Genomic DNA, 24,378 nt, shown 5'->3' with positions numbered 1-24,378 from the left:
TCCCAGACCTACTGAGTCAGAAACTCTGGGACCAAGGCCCAGCAAGCTGTGTTTAACAAGCCCTCCAGGTGATTCTGATGCATACTAAAGTTTGAGAACATCTGCATTGGAAGAATGGGATGTGGGTGTCACTACTGAATCTATTGGGTGCTGCCTCCTAGTTTAGCAGATTAAAGCACTTCCAGATCCAATCACACTGTGCTTGGTTACTAACCACATGATGTTAACTATAACTGGCTTTTATAATAATTCATATTTGCCGCAAAAAGATGAGAGAACTTTATACCGTTCTGCATTCCCCATCCTCTAAAACCATCTGAGAATTAGATTGAAGCTTTGCATATAGGCACACTGACATGCTTAACAGTGAGGACCTTAACCAACAACAAAAAAATCACATTATTCCCAAATTCCATCCAAGAGCCCAAACCCATTAAACAACACACTATGTGAGAAAAACCTTAAATATCCATTTTTGTCATTCTTCATTGACTAAATTTAAAGAAACCAACCGTAGTTACAGTATGAGTATATTGGGAGTAGAAAGCATGGGAGGAATAGGAGAAAGACAAAGAAACTGGGCACAACATTAAATTTTTCACGTTGGTTATAATTTTTTTCTAGAGTATATTTTCCCAAAATCCTGTCTTGAAGTATTGAACTTCCTCCTGACAGGTTCATAACTTAGCATTGCTGTGTCATGGGCCCTCTTCTGATGTACCAAAACCAAGGCATTAATACCAGAACCTCTGGTAATTCTGAAAGCCCTAAATCCTAAAAAGAGCACAGGCACTGGTCAATAACCCAGCCCTAAAATCTATGCATATTCTGATAATGTATTACATATTATTTCTTCTCTCATTCTGAGGAATTTTGCCTAAAATTACCAAATGAACTTTCAAAAGCCTATTATTCTAACACTGGTCTAACCTGGAAAGTATTAGTTGTTGTTGTTATTGTTGTTGTTGTTTTTAAGATTTTATTAGGGACGCCTGGGTGGCTCAATCAGTTAAGCCACTGCTTTCTGCTCAGGTCATGATCCCAGGGTCCTGGGATCTAGTCCTGCACTGGGCTCCCTGCTTGATAGGGAGCCTGCTTCTCTCTCCGCCTCTGCCTGCCACTCTGCCTGCTTGTGTGCTCGCTCTCTCTCTCTCTCTCTGACAAATAAATAAAAATCTTAAAAGAAAAAGGTTTTATTAGTTTATTCTGGGGGAGGGGGAGGGGCAAGGGGAAAGGGGAAGAGGGGAAAAGAGAATCTCAAGCAGACTCCCTGCTGAGTGCAGAGCCCCTTACTGAGCTCTATTTTACAACCCTGAGATCCTGACCTGAGCCAAAATAAAGAGCCCGGCCCTCAACCAACTGAGCCACTCAGGCACCCCAAAAGTATTAGCTCTCTTAATGCCAGAGGCCCTGATGCCAATTCCCTCCAAAAAACATTCATTTCACAATTCTTTGCTGAACACTTTATATGTGGCCCCACTGTGCTAGGCTGGGGGAAGAAACAAAGGAACCAAGAGAGCTGACCATGGCCCCTGTTCTTATGGACCTCACAGTCAAGTAGTTTGAAGATCATATAAAAAATTTGGTTTCCTGTAAGCCAATAATAAACATCCATTTGTTTTCATGCTTTTAATTAAGCCCCAGATCCACCTGAGTTCTACTAAGCTGTACTGCATTTGGGTGACCTGTTGTTCCACAGACCCATAGTTTTTCAACAGTTTGCAAACCATGGCTCAGCCCAGTGAACTCTGGCTTTAGGGCCAGCCATGACTGGACTCTGATCCTTTCCATTTTGTAAGCCAGTCACATTGACTAATGGCCTACTCTTCCAATTAGCCCCAGACAGCCTCCCTTCTTCTGACCAAAACCTCTTTAGTCAACTTTCAAAAGAGTAGTCCTTTCAAAATTTAATTCAGATCTTGGTGCTTCTCTGCTCAAAACAGTCCAGTGGCATCCTCTCTCACACAAAAAAGCTAAATGCCTACAAGACCTCACCTAGTGTGCCACAAACTGTCCTCTCTTACACTGTTCCATTCACACTGACTTATGTTTTTTATATTCCCAGACATTTAACAGCCTTCTTTAATTGCCTTGCCTAGAGTGTCTGGCCCCGATCTCTACATTCCTTCACTTCTTCATTTGTCTGCCCCAAAGTCACCTTATTAGAGAGGCCTTCCTGGGCTATCTCATTTACAAGGGCAAATCCTACCACTTCTTCTACCATACCCTCACCCCAAATACACATGCCTTATACTTCTACATTCATTAACTTTTCTCCATAGCACTAATCACCTTTCAATACACTATTTATGTGATAGTTAGTTTGATCATCAAGTGTCTTCCCTCAGTAAGTACAAGCTGTATTAAAATAGTATTAAAATTGCCAAGACAAAGGCTGGTACATAATGGATGCTCAATATGTGTAGGTTGATTGAATCAATAAATCAATAAATAAGTAACAAATGTCTACCTCTACCCTCACAAGTAATTACCTGGTCTCATTTTGTGTCTGTGTTCTACTGAGGGTGGAAGAAACAGTCATTACTCATTTCCAGTTACCACTATTAATGGAAGATGACTATAAGATAAAGTATAAAGTAACTTGCCATTTCCAACTGGGGACATCTTCCCTTCCAACTCTCAAGGTGCAGCTTTTATAATGAAAACTTATTTGATTTTGGAATCAGAAGAATAAGATTTAAAATATTTAGTTCAAAACAAATGTGCCAACTTTTCATTCTTTGCTGAGGCTCTGTGATATGCATGGAGATATACAGGTGAATAAAATTAGCTATTGTCCTCCTTTTAACTTAGGAAAGTCATTTAATTCCAGGATGGATGTTTTCTTTTTATTTGCAACATAATGAAATTGTACTAACTGATACTACAGATTGCACTCTAGAAAAAACCCTCCCCAGATGATATGACCATGCCCACCTTGGATTTTGGAAAAAAAAGTCTGAATGGGTATAATAGATAAAAGAAAACCCAGAGAATAAAGTTGATATCTGAAACGCAGCCATGAACCAGTGGTGACTCTGATATTTTAGTGAGATTAATCTGTAATGTGGTTAACCTACATGTGACAAATTACCTACTGACTATAGTTATAATTCTTACCTGGTATGGAGATTCCAAATATATTAAGGCATTCTAAAGCAAATCAAATTCATAATACTGATTTGGATAAAATGAGTAATTTACCTTTCTATAAATATGTTTTGTTCTTGTTCTTAGAACTAATATCCTTTTTAAGGCATTATCTTCCTCTAATAGCATTAAAATTTGAGAAGTCCATGGTACAAGTACCCAGTCGATGCCTCACCCAAGATTAGTCACCAGTCACTTGTAAGAATGAAATCATTTTAAATCTGTCATTTTTAGTAAGTTAACTCATTATTAATTCTAAATAATGCTTACATGAGGCTCTTAAAAAAATAATAAATGGCAATCTCTTTGTTCTATTGGTTTCACCACAGAATGAATTGACTTGAAGTATGACCCAGGCATATGACTTTGAATGCAGCTTGTAAACATGGCTTATAGAGATTCCAATTGTCTCTAATTACCACATTCTCCTAATATCCTACATTTTGTGCCGAATCCCTATTGTTCAGAAATGACGACTTAGCACATTCCACTGTTACTAGTTAAATACAATACATTTCAAAGATACTAACACTAAGAAAAAGAAGCACTTAGTATTGACAAAGATAAATTTCTCATTTTATCCAATAAAGTATTATAAAATAACTTTTTTACTTTGAATGTCTGAATTAGGGAAAAAAAAAATCCATGGGTCACCCAGAAATTTTTTAAATTTGCATTTCACAATTTCAAGAACATTCTGATGACTGAGCTAGGAGACTGCACATTAACAGTTTCATCTCCTAAAATCTGTTGCATTACAACTCCCTATTTTCTGATGGTTCCATTTTACCTCCTCGGGGACAGCTCTTATATTAACAAAGCCTTTTCTGAAGACGATGGACACGCGGCGGGCTCCACAACATAAAGCGGATGTCGCACAGTCGAAAGCAGTGTCTCCAGCTCCGAGTACAATCACGACTCCCCGTATCGATGGCAATGGAGAGTGACAGGCGCACATTCCTGAATGATGAAAGGAAAACCCCATTTTCAAGTAGAGAAACCATTTCTGCATGACAGCTCAAAAGATACTTGTACTCAAAGCAGTGTAAAATTGCATCTTGCGGTTGCCGAGGATGGAGTGTCACTATCAAATTATTCTGCTTCATTGAAAGACAGTTTTATTCCCATTTTAAAAATATGCTCATATATGTAATTTCATAGTCAGTACCTTTAACTTCTTTTTTCTTCTAGAAGGATCGCTACAACACATTTTGAAGAGCTTAGGTACTAACAAACTGGAATCAATCAATTAAAACACGCTTTGTCAAAGTCATGTTATGTATTTTTAACTTAGTGTCATTAAATTTCTGTTTGTTAGAAAGAAAAAAATGATCTTTATCATCTGGGTTAACATAATTGACAGCATTTCATGAAAATATTTTACTTAGATATTATTTTCTAGGATTTCTAATGTATAGCCCTGCTATATACTATATTTAGGAAATTTTGGAAATTTACACACTGAATAAGTGCTTCCTATGTAATTGAAGAATTTTTAACAACTATTTTCTCGAAATAGTTAAAATGAACTTTCGTTCCTTTACAGTTTTTCCCTGGTTTTGTTTGTAAAATAGAGCTATAAAAGAAATAAGACTTTCTACGTGTCCATTTCTCAAGGACATATATATGAAGACTTGATATCCATATGAAGATTCTTGTAAAAAAGTAAGATGCAGGTTTCTTTATGTGTTAGGCATTGCTGTGTTATCTGATTCAGTAAAACTATTGAGAAGATAAATTACTATAAATGAAATGGCACCACGGGCAGCATAGGCCTATAATCTCAATAAGTGTAATCATCCTGCTTGGAAGAGTACATTTGGGATTACGTAATTGGCCTTCTGTAATTCTCAAAAATATATGTACTATGACCTTCCTTAGAAAGGACTGCAGGGGGGCGCCTGGGTGGCTCTGTGGGTTAAAGCCTCTGCCTTTGGCCCAGGTCATGATCTCAGGGTCCTGGGATCGAGCCCTGCATCAGGCTCTCTGCTCAGCAGGGAGCCTGCTTCCTCCTCTCTCTCTGCCTGCCTCTCTGCCTACTTGTGATATCTCTCTCTGTGTGTCAAATAAATAAATTAAAAAAAAAAAAAAAAAAGGACTGCAGGTACAGAAGCATCCCCTTCTCCAGGGAGGAGGAAGGTGGACATGGGCTACATGCTTAGCTGTAAACTTCTGCAGAATGATCTAATAAAGTTTCTTATCTTTTTAAATTGTAGGATAAAAATGTAAGCTTTTATCTTTTCACATGCAATTAGATGTCAGAATAGCTGAACTTTAAGACTTTAAAAATATATGTCTAAAGGATTTAGATGATCTGGTTGTAGAGAATATATTATAGTTTCTTTTTTACTAAGACTGACTCTCATTCAACCAAAGCACAGGACTGGTTTAAGCTTCTGGTTGCTCCTCTCAGGCTGCATGCGGTGATATTACACAGAGACAACATACTAGGGTGTCTATCAGTGTTTTCCTTTAGCTTCGTAGATCTGCTGTTCAGCAAGAAACTCTTTCTGCCTGCTTAGACACAAATGCTGTAAGATATGTGAAAATGTGTCCTACTTTAAAATTAATATGTACATATATATGTATATTTGTGTTTATATATTTACATTGTATATATGTATACATACATATATATTTACATTATATATAATATAAAATAGTTCCTAAACTGAAGTTCCTGCCATTTCTTTTAAGAACATCTCCCAGTTGGGGCACCTGCATGGCTCAGTCGCTTGAGCATCTGCCTTGGGTTCAGGTCATGATCCTGGGGTCCTTGATGGAGCCCCATGTCTTCAGGCTCCCTTCTCCATGGGGAGTCTGCTTCTCCCTCTCCCTCTGCCTGCTGCTCCCCTGCTTGTACTCTCCCTCTCTGTCAAATAAATAAAATCTTAAAAAAAAAAAAAGAACATCTTCCAATATTTGTTTAAGACTCTTCCTTTAAAGCAACTTTACATCATGCATTGTAGACCTCTATATGACAGAATGGAAAAAAATCCTTATGATGATGTTTGATTGGAAGATTAAAACAAATGGATGATCCTGGAAAATGATTACATCATACTTGTTTTTAACTTTATATTGCTGTAGCAAAAATGATTTGAAATTTGAACAGTGTCCCCCTGAACCTAGATTTAATATGAATTTATAATAAATAAACAACATAGGCAACAGTAGGAATACAAAACAATGTTTTACCTGCTTTACTGCTTTTGGCTACAAGTGGCAAAAAGTCTTTGGATGTGTAAAATCCGTGGTTCTGGGTCAGGTCTTTGAAGATATGGTTTTTATTGGGGTCTGGCAAACCTAAGTAATAAAAATTTATAAAATCTCATTAGCAGAAGAAGGGGGTTTTTCCTACTGTATATTTTTAAAAAGTAGAAAGCTGATATCATGAAAATAATGTAGTTCTGAGAGGAAAAAAAAATCTGTAAGCAAACCAACATAAAAATGTATATAATACATTGTGACAGACCTCAGTGTATACCTGTACTATATAACTAAGCACACACCATAAATCATACATTCAAGTACACATATGGGTATATACAGAAACATGGATACACACAATACATGTACATTTAGTGTTTAAGGGAAAATCGGGTTATATTATTTCCTCATGTCATAAATAAAAATAAATTTCTAGTGTATTAGAGTACTAAATATAAAAAATAATCACAAAACTAAACACGATATGGATATATATGTATCTAGTCCTGAATATGACAGATCATTCAAAGAAAAAAAAACTTGGAAGAAAAAGATGTATTTTACCACAGAAAATCAGCTACTTGATTAATTGGAGTATTATTTTAACAATAAAAGAAAGGATAACAAAATAGGGATAATGAAAAATATAAACAGCTTCTAAGCATCAAAATTTTAAATACGTTAGTAATTTAGGAACTGTAATTTAAAACAGTGAAATATTATTTCCTGCCTATTAAGAAGTAAAGTAAAAAATTTTAAGAAAATTAGACTATATGGCAAGGGTGAAAATGGGACTTGTAATACTCATTTGATGCAAATACACATTGGTGCTCGATTTCTAGAAAATAGTTTTGAAACTATACTAAGGGAACACTAAAACATGCAAATAAAGACTTAATGTGCATAAATGCAAAGAGAGAGATAGAGAACGAAGGAAAACCAGAATGCCAATAAAATGAGTAAGTGAGCTTACTTTGAAAAAGAAAAAGGCAATAGAACACAAGGCAGCCACTAAAATGAATATTTGAAAAATATCAGAATTGGACTGTAGTCAAAATATAGTTTGAAATGAACTAGCAGGATACAAAACTATATAATATGACTCAAGTTTCATAAAGTTTGAATGGTGATCATTTCTGGTGGTGGGACTGAGGATAATGTATTTTTTCATTATTTCTTTATTTTCCAAATTTTCTACAACAAGCATGCATCAACCATATAATTAGGAACTAACTGCCAAAATTTTGAAAAGAAAATGAATAGCAGACTATTTTTTTTCAAAGTATAAACAAAGCAAATCTGACAGCAATCACCCTACCATAGAAAAGTATAGAATTAACTCATCTCAGATCCATAAACACAGGGGGAAATTTATAGTTTAACTTTATTTACTTCCCCAAGCTCTGGGTTATTCTACACAGGTAGGATTTCATTTTATTTTTAAATGAAAAGCAATGAGTATGTTGGTGGACACCTAGAGTAATAAGGATGGCCCAAGAATGACTTTCTTATGTGTGATAAGGTAGGTACCCTATCTCATCTGAAAGCTGAAGGGGTTTGTGGATTGAGTGAGTGTATAACCAGCAACAGACTGCTTTGTTCCTTCAAATTAATTCAAACATTTTTCTTCCCTGTCCAGCATTCCTTCCTCCCAAGGATTTGCCCTTTGCTCATAGATTATTAGTTTAAGATCACTTGTCATTAAAATTATTTTATTTATCTAGGAAGGTAGGCAAGTCATTTGATTTACTTTGCTTTGGTGGCTTCTTCTTCTTTTTTTTTTTTTTTTTAAAGCTTTTCTTAAATTCCAGTTAGTTAACATACCATGCTTTGGCTTCTTTATAAATGAAATAAGACTGTTTCCTCATTTTCTGACACAAAGGATTACTCCTTGGGTATATTTATAACATGGAAACTATTACATAAATGTGTGGTTATTTATATAATTCTTTTAGAAAGACTAGGATAGGGAATGGTTACGGTTACATAAAAATAGAGGAGTATGTACTTGAAGACTCTAATAACAAAACAATTTTTCTTGAAAGCTTTAAAAGATGACTATAGTTTTAGCCACACCTGATTAGTCTAACCAACACACACACACATACACACACACACACACTACATACTGAAAAATAAATAGGGACCCTGTCACCCCTCTTACATATATTACTATATTATAGAGATAGCATATGTTCTATAGCACTTCATTTTCCTGTAACACACACACACACACACACACACACACACACACACACGAAAAACAACATGGAGTGCTGTGCAATTTCAAGGAGATATGGTAAACAAAAATCTTTAAAGAAGATCAAAAACAAAGCACAGAAAATGTACGTGGCAGATAAAAATTCTGCATTTACTGTCAATAAGGTCTAATATTCTCCCTTTACTAACTCTTAGTCTGAGCTTTTTTCAATACTTGCCATGGTTAAGACAGAGAGAGAAATTTACATCGTGATTATTTTCTATAGACCCATTGCTAAAATAACGTTTCTAAAGAAATGCAAGGCATTCTTATTGAATATACCACCGGATCCACGGAGAAGACTTTTCCTATCCTGCAAGGATTATTTCACAAGAAAAAAGCTTTGGTAAAATTTAAATTCATTTTTTCACTTGGATCAGGAGACTGTCAAAGACAACTGAATTTCCTGCACTTTTACCCATTCTGCATTTATCACTCTAATGAATTTAACATTTACTGGATCAGATTCTTTCTGTAAATGTTCAGGAGGGCACCAGTTAGATGTTCTGACTTATGGATAATGGCCTAATGAGAGAAAATATGAGCCAGAAACTGGACAGGATCCATATGTTATTCATTCCTGCAGCCTCTTTAGCCACACCCCAGGGCACACATCCTTTTAAGGTCCCAAGGTCCGGGGAGGTCTTCTCCCTGACCTGGGTGGCAGGTCATCCCTATGACCTAGGGCAATGCATCTGAAGCCCTCCTCACAGAATGTTTGGTAGTCTGGCCCAGCGGGCAAAAGTGCCCTAGAGTCTGCTAACCATGATACTGTGGGGTGATTAAGAGCAGGACCTTTATCATTAGCCAGACTCTGGTGTGAGGTCTTCCTCTCTCATTTACCATCTCTGTGATCTTGTGGGAGTGCCAGCAATTACATGTACTTAGCTAGACTATCAGATGATCTGATCAAGCACTAATCTACATATTGCTATGAAGGCATTTTATAAATATGGTTAACATCTATAATCAGTTGACTTTAAGTAAAGGTGACTATCTTGATCATGTGGGTAGGCCTCATCCAACCACTGGAAAGGCCTTAAGAATAAAACTTAAGTTTCCTGGAGGAAGAAGAAATATTGCCTGCTGGCCCAGCCCACAGATTTCAAATTTGCCAATTTCCACAATTACATAAGCCAACTCCTTGAAATAAATTCTATAATACGATATATCTGTATCTGTAGATCTCCTAATGATTCTGCTAAGGACAACAATTACACACCTCTCACTAATGTGAGATTTAAAGGAATTTATCTATGTATTTATCCATCCATCCATCCATCCAACCATCTATATTAAGCATTGAGACTTAAAACATAATGAATGCTCATTAAACATTAACTATTAATATTAAGATAGATTTATTTATTCTGTAGTTTATCAATTCTCCCAAATTTCACATCTTATGGCAAGGAAAGAATAGAGTTTAAAGTATTAAACCTTAGCAAGTTTAAACAAAGTGCTACAAAAAAAGAAAAATGGAGCAATCTTAAGTGAAATATGAGAGATAATGAAACTTGCAAATACCCATCTATCAAAGGAAGATTTCCGTGAGAGTAGGTGGCATATTAATAAATAAGGTATGTGTCTCTATCAGAATGATTTCAAAATGACACTGAAATGACTTTTTAATTCACCTTTCAGTGGGAAGAAGGAGGTTTATGAATAAAGAAGAATTGACAAAGATTTGACAAACAAAACAGCTCAGCTTAGTAGAGGTACAGTGTTCTCTGTCTTTCAAGAAGGCCAGAGAGTTTCTTTGTTCCTCTAGAATAGTTATTGAAGTTTTTGGTGTTTCATCATATATTTATTAAAAGGAACACCACCTTAAGAACTACTGCAAAATGAAAAATTTCAGCTTCTACTAAAATAAATAAGTAAAATTCTGCTTATATCCCAGAAAGTATAATTTACCATATATTGATTATTTAGATTACAGTCACTGTTCTAGATGTCTGACATATAGATGGTTTTTACATATTAACTCATTTAATTCTCAAAACAATCCTATGAAACAAAGAACATTATTTTCTGCATTTTAGATATGAAGAAACTGAGACACATATTGCTTAAGTAACTTTGCCAACGGTCAGAGAACAAGTAAATAGCAGTACCAATTTCTAATCTGGACATTCTGGTTATAGAGTCTATGCATTAACTTCAAAATGCTGCCTTTTTTATATACAATGTTATCATTGAGCCCTGTTATAATGTGATGTTACTTAACAAGTGATATCTAAATCACTTAACAGATATGCATTAAATGCTTCACTGTGAGGCCAAAGATACGCGCACAACACAGAATGTGTCTGTGGCCAGGTTCCAATCCAGTGATAGAGAAAAGACAGGCTGCTTCTCTAGGCTGTATCTTTGTTTTGTGATTATTTTCTCTAGTACAATTCCTTTTTGAATTGCTTTCCTTCTTAACTGTATTCCTCTTGGGTATCTGCTAGTTATTTTTCAATATTTGATAGTCTTTGAAATATGTATCTCTGCTGTGTTTCCAAAGCACCTCTCTCTGGAACAACTACAGAATACATAACAGCAGTGTATATAATAAATTTTTGTGCTCATATTAAGTTCTGCACAACTTCAGTTAACATTAATAGGATATTAAATACTCTGTTTCATGTTATCATCTAGTAAGTAATAGAAGAGAACTAAGCTTTTAAGGCTGGGTTCTCACAGGAATGGCAGGACATGTTTAAGAACTCCCCAGATTTTATAATGTCCACCCGTGTTACTTCACTGGCTCGCTTATTTGGTGTTAATTGAAGGGAGCAAGCATTCTTGATGGCATCCACTTGAATGACAGCTAAGCTGTCATGGGAAAGACAGTGACCAGATGCCTCATGAATCCCACAGACATAGAAGACAGAACACTGAGAGAATGCCCCAAGTTCCTGGCAAAGGAATGTGGCTTACAGAAACAGGGTTACAGAAATGGGTAGAGAGCATACCAAATTCTCTACAGGTTTGTCAGTTCTTGTTATTCCATACTAGTGCTTTGTCGGTAAGAAGATGTTAGTAGACAAAATTCCACTGATTATGTCACTATTCACAAGTGGCTGAAAATAGCAAAATGTGTCTGATGGCAAATGTCCTAAGTTTTTCGCTTTTCCAAGTACTTTTGTATCTGAGATTTCACTTTCTTCTCACAGAAGGAAACATGTTGTGTGCTCGCAGTCTTCATTTCCTAAGCCTCCTCTGGGGAATGGCGCTGCATGAGGAATAACACTAAAATGTGCAGATTACACATGGATTCATTAAAATAAACTCTCACTGAGGGACACCAAGCCAACCACCAGAGTGATGCATCCATGTCTTCGTAAGAGAAATGCCCCTGTGTAAACACTGCTTTTCTTTATTTCTGTTTATTAAACCTTTAAAAAAAATCTTAATGCCAATTGACTTATTTCTATCATTACTGGTAAAGAGAGTATGTGAATAAGAGCAAAACCTCTAAAGCCAGACTTCTTGCATTAAAATTCCAGTTTTAGCACTTACTAGCTACTATGACCTTGGGCCAGTAAATTACTCTTTCTGGGCAGCAGCAGCCTCATCATAGTATTGTTAGGAGAATAAAATGAATACAAATGTGAAGCTCTTTGCAGAGATGTGAAATGTTTCCTTTTATTTGCATTTTCTCCCTAAAAAAAGCTTTTGTTTTGATATAATAAAATGATACATTTGTATAGACATAAATTAAAGGTTCACCTAATCCATGATATGCACAATTAATATTACTACGCATTTAAGTGGTCAGTATTGGGCAGATTGGTATTAGAGTCCATAAAACTTAGCAACCTTGGCTAGAATAAAAGACAGTAGCCAAACCAGGGTATTCTGACCTCATTCATTGTATAGACTACAATGGACTCAAACCACATGTGCTTTAGGACCAGGAAATTAGCAAGATTAATACCCTCTCATGTTTAATTTGGCATTCAAATGGGAGCAGTTAGAGTAACATCAAGCCTCCAAGAGCACTGACCTAGGAGTCCGAAGAATTGGGTTCTAGTTTCATTATTTCCCCTTTCTAGCTGTATTTGGATATAATTACTTAATATGATGGCTCTCAAATTCCTTGATTTTAGAATGAAAATGACCCTACTGATGTATAGAGTTTTTCTCAAAATTAGGTAGAAAAATGCACATAAAAGCACTCTGGTAAATCTAAAACACCATTGAAATCTTAGTCATTCTTACTGTCTTGGGCAAAGTATAAAAACCATGGAAAATAAAGACTCACAGGGTAAAAAGATTCACAGTAAATACTTCCAAAAATAGAAGCTATTGCAATTAATCACAAAAAGACACTTAAATGGCTACATATAAGACATGTGAATGTAGGAATAAAATGATAAATATATGTATTTATGGATATACATTTTATCTGGATGTTTCTATACTTATTAGAAAAGGTAAACTAGTCTTATATCAAACCCAAAGTGCTGGGATTACACCATGGAAGTCAAATACTCCTTTAAGGACCCAAGTATTCCAGAATTCCACAATGGATTATAAAGTTTTTCATCTGCACTTAAAGATCACTTACATGATTCAAAGGATTTATATATTTCCCAGAGACAACAGTGCCATATGGGCTATCACTCTAGGATCTATATATTGACTAGAAAGAGAACAGATCAATGATGGCCTATTGTGCTTCCTTTCTCAATAAAACTCCCCATCTTTTCCCCAATGTCCCACTGTAAATATATTTAGTTCAGACTGAATTCAGAAAGAATGAAGTGATTCAATATAACACATATGAAATCAGATCACCATGCATCACAATAGTGTTCATTTCATTGATTTTTCAAATCCCCATTAAACATCTGTTTCGTGTAACTGCTGTCTAGTTTCTTTCTCAATGTGACCACATGCCTTAATCATGTGTATCACACAATCGGTTAGTGCTTAACAAGATGAAGACTTTAAAAAAAATGCTATGAATGAAGTCACCATCTCAAATCATATTTTTTCCCATTATATAAGGTATTTTTCTATATGGACACACGTAACAGACAATGAAATCCAGAACCAAGAGAAGTACTGAGCACTCATACAATTTTGAAAATCTGATGCTGGATTACGGTCTTTTTTGTATTTATGTTCAAAACAGTAAATTTCAAAAAGCACTGCAGAAGAGAATGGAAGAACCAAAGATGATACTTCCTACTATGTTATTATGGACATACTTCAGTTGGTTTTTATGATTTAACGTAGAAGACATTACAAGTTCTATCACACCAATGAGATCAATATATATAACTTTGTATTAGAACTGAATACTAGGCTCCAACTCAGAGTAGTATTTATGGGTGAAAAACAACATAAATATATTAAGAAAGCAATGTATTCACAAGTGCAAAACATATGAAATAAACCGATTTTAAGTAGTTAAAATTTTTCTAGAGAACTTTTTAACCTGTCATAAAATATTCAGCAATTTCATATAACAAAATGTGATTATGGTTCACTGTGCATTTTGGTCTCATATTTTTTGTTCTCTTTATATATGTGGAATAAAATAGAGAAGAGAGACTATTTTAATTGATAAAATAATGCCCAAGAATTCAAAAATGGACAAAATATCCTTGAATATGTTTTACTTTCCTGACAAATATAATTCCCTATACTCAGGATCCATCTTAACTACTGTTCTTTTCATATAAAGGGACCTATGAAACAACCAAACCAACAAAATATTGGACCAAAAAAAAAAAAAAAGATGAAGTATTTTTCTTTATACTTCTCTGATATCCCATTTGTCTTAAAATTAGTAGAAATTATTTTAGTAATTAAATTTTAATTTTAATGCAAACAAGATCTCCCTAAAAACTCTCTTCTAGAAAAGATGTATTAATGTAATTTCCTATTTCTGTCACAAAATTCTACCTATCACTTTGATTTCTGGTATTATTTATTAAAGTGCGCTTTATCTCTTGGGCCTCTTTCTCTTTATTTCCTTCCCTTCTCTTTTCTCCGTTTCTCACTCTCATTTGGCTCTTGCTATAAAACAATTTCCTTAAATTTTAATCTTCACATCATGAAGTAAGGGTAAGCAAAAAAAAACCTCAAACAATATGCCTCGGGCAAAGGTTTTTTCCTTAATGATTGGAATTCTTAGATGTGTTAGGAAATTACTATTTAGGACTATGTAAGTATACTATATTCCAAAGTAAAGAAATCATTAATAATAAAATACTAAAAAGGAACAGTTATATTACAAAATAAATCTACCAGGCTTACAAAGAAAACAAATTTGCAACAGCCACCTGCTGTGGAGATGAGGCAGTAATCTCAACAGCAGGAAATAAAAGGGAAGAGAGGAGAAAAATACAAAAGCACAGACATTAAAAAAGTAATTAAAACACTTATCTCCATCGACATACATAACGAAAAAAACCCTCAACCAACCACCTAAAAACATACTCTATTGAACTGCACAGCAGGAAATAGCATTAAAGCTGCCACCATAAACACACATTCTGTAGAAGGGAGAAGACCCCTTTAAAAATGTAATCTCAAAAGTATTACTAATGTGTTAATCACCAGTAAAGGTACGGCACATTCATTGTATTCTGTTAGTTACTTTCTCAAAGGTCTTTATAAAATTGTACTTCTACATTTTTTTAATTCAAATAAATTCTTAAGTACAGGCACCAGTAGCCTCTTTATTTGTAATTGTTCTAGTGAATTTACAACTACATTGTGAGGCCAAGGTATTCTCTATGGAAAACCTTAATAATTTTTAACATAACATGCATTTAGATGATGCAGTTAAACTATTTCCTTTAAAGCCAAACAAATCGTTGCTATATTACCAGAATAAAATGAAGTGAAACGTAATGTAAGAGCCAGGGTCATGGATTAAAACTGAAATGAAAGCTAAGAATCATTTTGAGTCACCCAAGTATGCTCTGGCCTTCATAGCTCTGCAAAGTGGAACAATGCAAGCGTGAGGAAGCAAATGGCAGGCTTTAAAATAAAGACCACACACTAAATGTGCTTGGTGACTCAGCTGCTAGAACTAGGTTTTTGGGTCTCTGTGATTCTCCCCAGGCAGTCTATGAAACAATGGAGAGCTGCGTGGGCCCAAAGTAGAAGACCTTGAATGGACTCCTAATCCTGTAACTTACCAGCTATTAGGTCTAAGTTCATGCCCAAGATGTTAAACCACAGCTTTTTCACCTCTAAAATGAAAAGCCTTACAAAAATATATTTCTTTATAGAACTGTTACGTGGACAAGTAAGGATAATATAGCTCTATCTTGCTGAAACAACTTAATTTTACAAGTAGAAAATGCAATTCACAATCACACATACTGGTTCTACTACTATATAATTCTTCTATCTTGCAATGATACTCACACCTCAGAGTCATTTCACTTTAATTATGCATTTTCCTTTTAAACACAAGTAATACATTTCTGTGCAAATTTATTTATCTTACTCCGAATCACTACTGTGATTCTGTAAATTTCACAAGAAAATACTTATCTCAATACATCTTTTTCAAGAATTGTGTATGATGTAAGAAAAGTACAAATTATTTCCATCCTTAAATATGCTTTTACTGTATTTAGTATTTCCAACATGTTGCTGAGTAAGAGTCTCAAAATTAGAATACTTTTCTAGGAATTCAGGAAATTCCATAAAGTAATTACTCTTCAAAAGACATTCTTGGTGGATAGAAATAGTCAATCATTTCAGAAACATGTGGTTAACCTTAAACCTCAGTTTGTTCATCCACAAAATAGGGAGATAACCTAGAAATGGAGTTCTGAACATTGCCTGAGTTTCTCAAGAAAACCAAGACAATTAAAAACGTACATTTTTGTGTATGTATTATAGGGGAGGAAGAATTTTTCCTTTGTCTTTCTAGTTCTAGCTGACCTAATTCACTAAATGGACATAAGATGGATTAACAGGAGAAAAACAAACTTAACCACATACATATAGGAAACCCCTCCCAGAAGAATATGAAACCCACAGGAAGTCAAGCAATTGAGGCTTCTATGCCATCCTGAGCTAACTGTGAAGGGTACAGGGCACTGAAACTGCAATGGAAAGAAAGACAATTTTACAGGATGATGGGAAGAGCAAATGTTTAGTAAACAAATATTTGCTATGTCCTATTCTACAGAGAAGATTTTGATCTCCAAGTCCTGCCAAGTTTCCCCCAAGAGCTAGCGAATGTTCTTTGTAGTTATTTCTGGTGATAGTTCTCTTTTTGGACTAGGCCCTCTGATTTCTCTTAGATAGTTAATAGGAAATAAAAGCTCTTCTGAGTTTTTTGGGCTTTGACTGACTTCAGCTCAAAGTAATCCACATCCCAAAACGACATTTTTGGGGAGGCCCATTCTGAGCCCCTTCAATACCATTTTACTGTGTACGTGTGCAGAGGGTCTATACTTTCATTACATTCTCTAAGTGACTCAAAAGTGGTTAAAGAATCGCATTCACCAGGATTAGATCAGTTACACTGTACTATTTATCCAAATGCCATTCCAAATGCCCAGAGTGTGACTGTAAATGCCAAAATGCAATGTAATTATCCATACTCGACAATCACTATACACCATGAATGAATACCACTGTATACAAGAATCTAGAAGTATGTTAGGCCTGGTGTAAGAGAAAGTAATGGTTTTAACATCAAAGATAACTATGTTCATATCATTACTCCTTTACGCATTAGCCAAGTAACCTTGCATAATCACAGTTATTTTAAGTCTCAATTTCTTTATCTATAAAACCTGCCTTGTGGGGAGATTAATTGAGATAACATATCTCAATAATATGGTAATTGCTTAGCACAGTGACTGACATATGGCAAATGCTAATAAATAAAATGGATTTCATGTATTTTAAACTTTAAAATCCTATTATTTTCATACTTGCACCTTCCTTGATACTTAACATAATTTTAATATACAACACCATTACAACAACTGTAACAGCAACAAAACTACATATAACGTTTGAAACTTAGTGCCAACTGACATATCTTAAATATTGGTAACCCATGATGTAAAATTTGGCAGGTTCAGTGTATTCTTTTTTGAATATCTAGTTCTGAAATTTTTGTTACATAAAAAAGCCTTGTTGAATTCTTGTTGAAAATCTAGTTCTGAAATTTTTGTTACATAAAAAAGCCAAACAAACCCACGGTCTCTTACAGTCAATTTTTAGATTTGGATACCAGCTGTGATTTTAATTGTGATTGAGATCAGTTAGAAATAGAAATCTTTGATGTTTCATTTAACTACTCATTCATTAATATTTCTTGAATGCCTACTATGTGCTAGCTTACATATTAGGTGCTAGGGATACACAGATGAACAGTTTCCAATCAAATGGGAGAAGAACATGTAATCAAAAACTTAGAATAAAGCAAGGTACACACTATGATAGAGGAATACATAGGTAAGTGCACAGAAGCACATATAAAGCACATTTCACCTGAGAGGAGACAAGGATGCTCAAGCTGAGTTTTGAAAGATGAACATTTCCAGTGGTTAAAAAAGGGTGGGGGAGGGTAATAATGAGTGACATATACAAAGGCATAAAAGGGTAAGATGTCCATCTGACTAGACTAGGGATTGGGGAGCAGATAGGAGGGGACAGGGAATGGCAAAATTTAAAATCTGACAGACAGATGGACACTAGACCATTAAGGACCACACAAGTCACACCAAGGAATCTGGATTTGACGTTGAGAAGATATCCCAGGGAAATTATATAATCAGCTTTGTATATCAAGAAGGACGAATTGGTAGCCGTATGTGGAATTGATTAAAATGTAGTGAGAATGATAGGAGTAGACCATGTAGGGGATGATGCATAAATCTAGATAAGAAAGGAACACTTGTTCTCCTCAAACTGGATTGCTAGTCATCTCCATTAGCATAGCATTGCAGGGAGGGTCCACAACTTCAGTATAAACACAGTTCACCCTTCCAGAGCAAGAATTACACTCAAAGATAAGCAATTTAAATTATGGTGTTTGTATTAGTACAAATACGGAGATACTGAGGAATGAAATGCAAATTTTGAATGAAATTCTAATACTTCAAAGAAAATCTGTATATGGCATTTGAAAATGTGACTCTGGATTACCTAGAGGTATGTTTTTACTCTCTTCTATTACACTAACTTTAAAGGGAGAAGAAGAGGACTCACTGAAATACTGACAGTGGGGATACAGGAGAATAAAAACAAACCCCAGAGATATTTAGGAGTTAATTTCTTAGACTTTGGTCCCTAGTAGTTTTAGGGATTAGAGGGAAAGATGGGGGTAAAGTAAGTCTTACTTTTCTGTTTTGGTGGGTACCTCAAGAGTGGTGTGCTTGACTAACCCAGGAGAGTAGAGGAGGAACAGGTCTTAGGGGAATAATGTTGTTCCATTTGTATATAATGTAATAGAATGTGGGACATCCAAGAGAGTTGTCCTCTAAGTAATAAACAGGTAAAACTTCATGCCTGAAGCTCATGGGAGAAATCTGGTCTGGACAAACAGATTTGAAAATTATGAGCAAAATAATTGCACTAGAAGTCATGAATGCTAATGAGCTAATCCTAGAGTGAAGTGTATACAGTAAACAGAAAAGAAAGTTAAGAACAGAGCCCTAGATAACATAACCAACACTTAGAGAAGGAAAGAGGAAGAAGAACCCAAACAGATTGAGGACATATCAGTTAGTAAGAGATGCAGGAGCAAGTGGTATGCTGGAAGCCAGGAGAAGAGAGGTATGAGTTCAAACTTTCTTGTCTACAGAATACATACAATTTTTTAAAATTATCTAGTATATAAAAATATATACTACAAAGCACAGAGAAACAGATGTTCGAAAGAATATTTTTTCTTTTTTTAAGGACTCATCCTTGAATTTTAAGTATAATGCAAGGCTACTGACCTACAATTAATTTTAGAAATAATATAACTAAAGTAGATTTATTGAGAGGGAATGTAAAATAGAACAAAAATAACAAAATAGGGGCACCTGGGTGGCTCAGTGGGTTAAGCCTCTGCCTTCAGCTCAGGTCATGATCTCAGGGTCCTGGGAATGGAGCCCTGTATTGGGCTCTCTGCTCAGCAGGGAGCCTGCCCTCCCTCCCACCTGCCGCTGCCTACTTGTGATCTCTCTCTGTCAAATAAATAAAATCTTTAAAAAAAATAACAAAATAAAAATACATATATTGCAACTATGAGAATCAATTTAATTAAACTAGGCAAATCAGGAAAGGCAACAGGATAAATCCTATGCTGATACCCACACTGCAAAATTTTCTAGTGGTAATGCAGTCGAAGTATAGGAAGAGAGATTTTGCTAGAGGAGGAATATACCACATGTCCTCCTAGGAATCAGTATTAATGGAGAATATATTCACAACAGAATATTTCAAGAAGAAAGAATTAGTCAATAATGACAACTCCACATTAAGTTGTGAGTGGATAATACAAAATGGATCTAACTTAGCTTATATAATATTTGATTAAACAATTTTTAGAAGGGTTTCTCTGAAAACTGAAGCTTTGGATTAGGGAAGTATTGTTCTGCCTCCACTGGGTTTGGAAATTCTGCAAAAACGCACATTCATGTGGGTTCACCATGCAACAAATTTTTTGACCTCTGAGGCAAAACCAAATACTCCCAGGCAGGTGAAATGCATGGCCAAGACAGGAATACTTAGGTTTGCTCTCAATTTCCTCACCTACTAGCTGTGTGATCTATAGCAAATCAGCCTACCTCTCTATGTCTTAGTTTCCTCCTCTGTAAAATTAAGCTTGTAGCACCACCTCCTTTGAGCTGTTTCAAGGATTCTTGAATCATGAAGTATTATACAGACATGAGAAATTTAATTAATAATAATTAAAATTATTTTCATTATAATTGGAGCCCATTATATAGGCAAATGGTCTCATCTCTTTTCCTATTATTAGATGAAGAAACTATAGTAGTAGCAGATGGTGGCTTAATCAGGGAGATCAAATGGAGACTCTTGTTGCTCTTTAGAAATTACTTAAATTCCCTACAAACTATACACTATATACAAAAATTAAATTATATTCAAAAACACCGATAGCGTTCTAACCATAGTGGATAGAGCGTATATATTGACAGTATCAATAAAAATCTGACACTTTAAAAAAATCAACAAAAATTTAAAAAAAAAAATTGGAGTTGAAGTGCCTGTGTGCTCAGTTGGAGAAGTGTCCGACTCTTGGTCTCAGCTTGGGTCTCAATCTCAGGGTCCTGAGTTTGAGCCCCACATTAGGCTCCATGCTGGGTGTGGAGCCTACTTAAGGAAAAAAAAATCAACAAAAAAAATCAATGAATTCTATCCCAAACACCTTTGGTTTAATGACAGTAGTCAATGCTTTGGTGTGTGTACATGTATACACACATGTATACACATCCACTATACACAAACACACACACACACACACCATACATATATAAAAATATATATAAATATGATACATATGATAAATGTATATAATCACATGTTTTATATATATTTCAGTTTCTGAACACATGATTTCTATTCCAATATATGGTTTTAGAGCCATTTCTTATAATTATTTTCATATTTTTTAAAGCAATATCCCGATGCTAAGCTGTTTGAGTTCTGCTTCTTAGAGCACAATGCATATAAAGTATCAGTATCAGTATCAGTATCAGTAATTTAATCTAGTCCAATAAGTTTTACATTGTAGCCCGAATGGACTCTTTCATAACCTTAACTTGCTATCTTGCCATTGTGTTCTATAGATTATAAGGAAAAAGACAGAAAATGTATTTCAGAAGATCTTTCTACCGCCAACTGTTTTAAATGAAGGCTCAGTAATAATAAATATTTTAGGAGTTTACACTTGTAGAGTGTTTTATTACTTAAAAATATTTCTTGTATATTTGAGCCTCATGACAACTCTATCAGCTAGACACCTTTATGACCATTTAAAGATGAGCAAACTGAGGTTGAAGGCAGTAAAATAAGTTTTCTAAAATCTCATAATTAGTAAGTGTTTAAGCCAAATTTAATCTAAAAAAAGTTTGAAATAAAGTGTTTCTTCTACCATTACATAAAATATATATTCAGGGTAGTATATAATCTTTATTATTAGAGAAAAATAAGAGAAGCTTGAACCTAGCCTTTGAAAATTTAGCATACAATGATCTGTGGCACCTTTAATTTTCTGAATGTTATTACAGTAGTTTTATTCACCAGAAAGGAAAAAAACTGCTTTAAAGATTAGTAGGTAATGACTCACATATCATCCCACCTACACTACAGTTTCAAATGATTTTAGGTAAACTATGCCTACTTAAATTTAAATGATGTCTTGTAAAAGGATCTTCTAAGCACTATTCATTTGTTTAAAGCATAGATGTACAATGACAAACCTATCATCAATTCATTTTGGTGAAAGGGTAATAATTAAAGCGTTATTTTCCTTTTTTCATTGCAAGTCATTTGACCTATGTTAAATCAACTCTCAAATTTTCATTCATTATTTCTACATGAAGGACTTTGCCAGCTCAAAAAGTATAAATCTTCATTTGTCAAATTTAAACTATACCTGTCCCAGTTGCTCTCAGGACTCATAGCTCTTATTCCCTAAAAGCAGCAAAATATTGTCAAGTCACACAACCTCCCCACAGCCTCGGATGACCCCTGAAATCAATAATATTTGTAACTTGTAAGTGCACGGTTAAGGAGAACAGAAGGCAAGCGCTGTCCTCGTTAACCACATTGAGCTGTGATACTACAGCTGACTCCCTTGTGTGGCCTGTGATCAATTTTAATCTCCTGACCAAGAATAAAAGAATGCAGACTCCTGATTCTGGATTCATCTTGAAAGGAGATTATAGATTTGTATGTCTGCAGTGGGAATGAAAGATTTAATTCAACTGGCATTCCAGGAAAGGATACATCTAAACTATCATTCCTCTTCATTACCCTCACTGCTTTCAGGGTCCTCTACTGACAGAATGAAATATTGAAAAATGTGTACACAATGGGTTAAAAAGCAAAGCTGTCTTTGAGGGCATACGATCACCTGACTACATGAGAGAGACTCCATATCGGTTTGTTTTATTGCCACGTGATTTAAGGTGAAGTTACCTTGTCCGCCTCAAATTTCTTTGTAAAGATTATAACTTTGTGCCCAGCATCTTCATGTGAAAACCTTTATTTTTAAGCACTTAAAAGAATGCATCGCTTATTAAAATTATGATTAGTTGTTTCCAAACCATAAATCCAGGTACACTGGCACTTTTGGGGGTTTTTAAAAATGCAAACTGACTTTGATGTGAGAAAGAGAAGACACACTAGTTTAAGCATTAGTTTTGTATCTCTACTATACCCATTTTCCTCCCCTCTCCCTCCCTCCTTCTCCCTCTCTCTCTGTATATATATGGTGTGTGTGTGTGTGTGTGTGTATGATGATCACTTATATATAAATGCAGATATACTCTTATTTTTCTATAAAGATAAAAAAGGATATTTTGTTGTTAAAAGCAAATGAATATGACGTGGTTCTAGGGATTTAAAGAGAATCCATGTAACTGTAATTTGAAAATTTTATAATTATTACAAAATAGCTTTCTCAGTACATCAGAAAAAATTTCCCACTCCGCATCATCATCACCATCATTGCAGCAAACAGTTTGGAGCATTCACAATGCGTTAAGTACAGTGATAAACTGGTGGCAGAGCCATAGACTCCAGAGCCACAGCCGAAATACCTGACTGCTATTTTCCAGCTATATGAAATTGAGCACACTAACCACCTTTTCCACAGGTCCCTCATCTATAAAACAGATAGAAGGTAATTAATAGCACCGAGCTTACTGGGGCTTTTGTAGTGAGGAAACGAAAGAATATACAGAAAGCATAGATATGTTTATAGCACTTAATATGCACTAAATAGGTGTTAGCTGTAGTAAAATGTATTCTACTTCACTTATTCATTCAATTATAAGCATTAAGTGCTCTCTCTGTTGCAAGGTCTACGCTAGGAAACAAAGATGAGCAGGAAACTCTTAACAATATTATGTTGACAAGTTGTTTAACTTTTGGGCATTAGCCTTCTTAATTGCAAAATTAAAATACTAGGGTTTGTCTTGGAAGACTGCTGTGAGGATCAAATGAAATTACATAGAGTGCCAATCATAATGGCAGCTACATATAAGCGATGGTCAGTTAAATGTTTACTAAAGGAAGGAACAAAGAACTGGATGGATGCATGGTGGATGGATAAATGCTGTACTTCAAGTCAGAGAAAAAATAAAAGTGATCAATCAGGCATCAGCTCAGAGCACACATTTATAAGTAAAATGCATACTAGACTAAAAAAATTGAAATGAAATAGGTAACTTGAGGTTTTACATGAACTCCTGGCAAAAAGTACATTTGTCTTGTTTCCTCCAACACAGAAATCAACGTCCAGTGAAAATGTAAAACATAGATATACTCCTTTCACAAGGGCTATCTTATCATTGTTTATTAATTATGTAATAGATTCATAATTCGAAAAGCCCAAATTTGGTAGTGGTACTCTAAAACCAACAGAGCGAAGGATGGTGATTTTAACCAGGCGGGGGTGATTTATTCTATCATTAGATTTTTAAATATTTAATGTAGGCTGTGAAAATTTGATTGGTTTAAAAGTTTCTGAAAAGAAAGCAAGAAAACAGAGAGATGGGAATCACTTTGACATTTTTATTTTAAGAACAATG

General features: G+C 35.0%; 1 protein-coding gene across 1 annotated transcript in view; it reads right to left on the bottom strand.

Annotated features, from left to right (window-relative positions):
• The window catches only part of DPYD (dihydropyrimidine dehydrogenase), an 842,461-nt gene that overhangs the window by 473,769 nt on the left and 344,314 nt on the right, over positions 1–24,378 (bottom strand). The window contains exons 9-10 of the mRNA XM_080800117.1: positions 6,349–6,456; positions 3,941–4,110 (exon numbers count right to left, since the gene is read on the bottom strand). Coding sequence (XP_080656243.1) covers positions 3,941–4,110; positions 6,349–6,456 — 278 coding nt within the window. The remainder of the gene's footprint in view (positions 1–3,940; positions 4,111–6,348; positions 6,457–24,378) is intronic.

The sequence above is a fragment of the Martes martes genome, assembly GCF_963455335.1.
Source record: "Martes martes genome assembly, chromosome: 4".
NCBI classification, from domain to species: domain Eukaryota; kingdom Metazoa; phylum Chordata; class Mammalia; order Carnivora; family Mustelidae; genus Martes; species Martes martes.
This window is presented reverse-complemented; position numbering and strand designations above follow the sequence as displayed.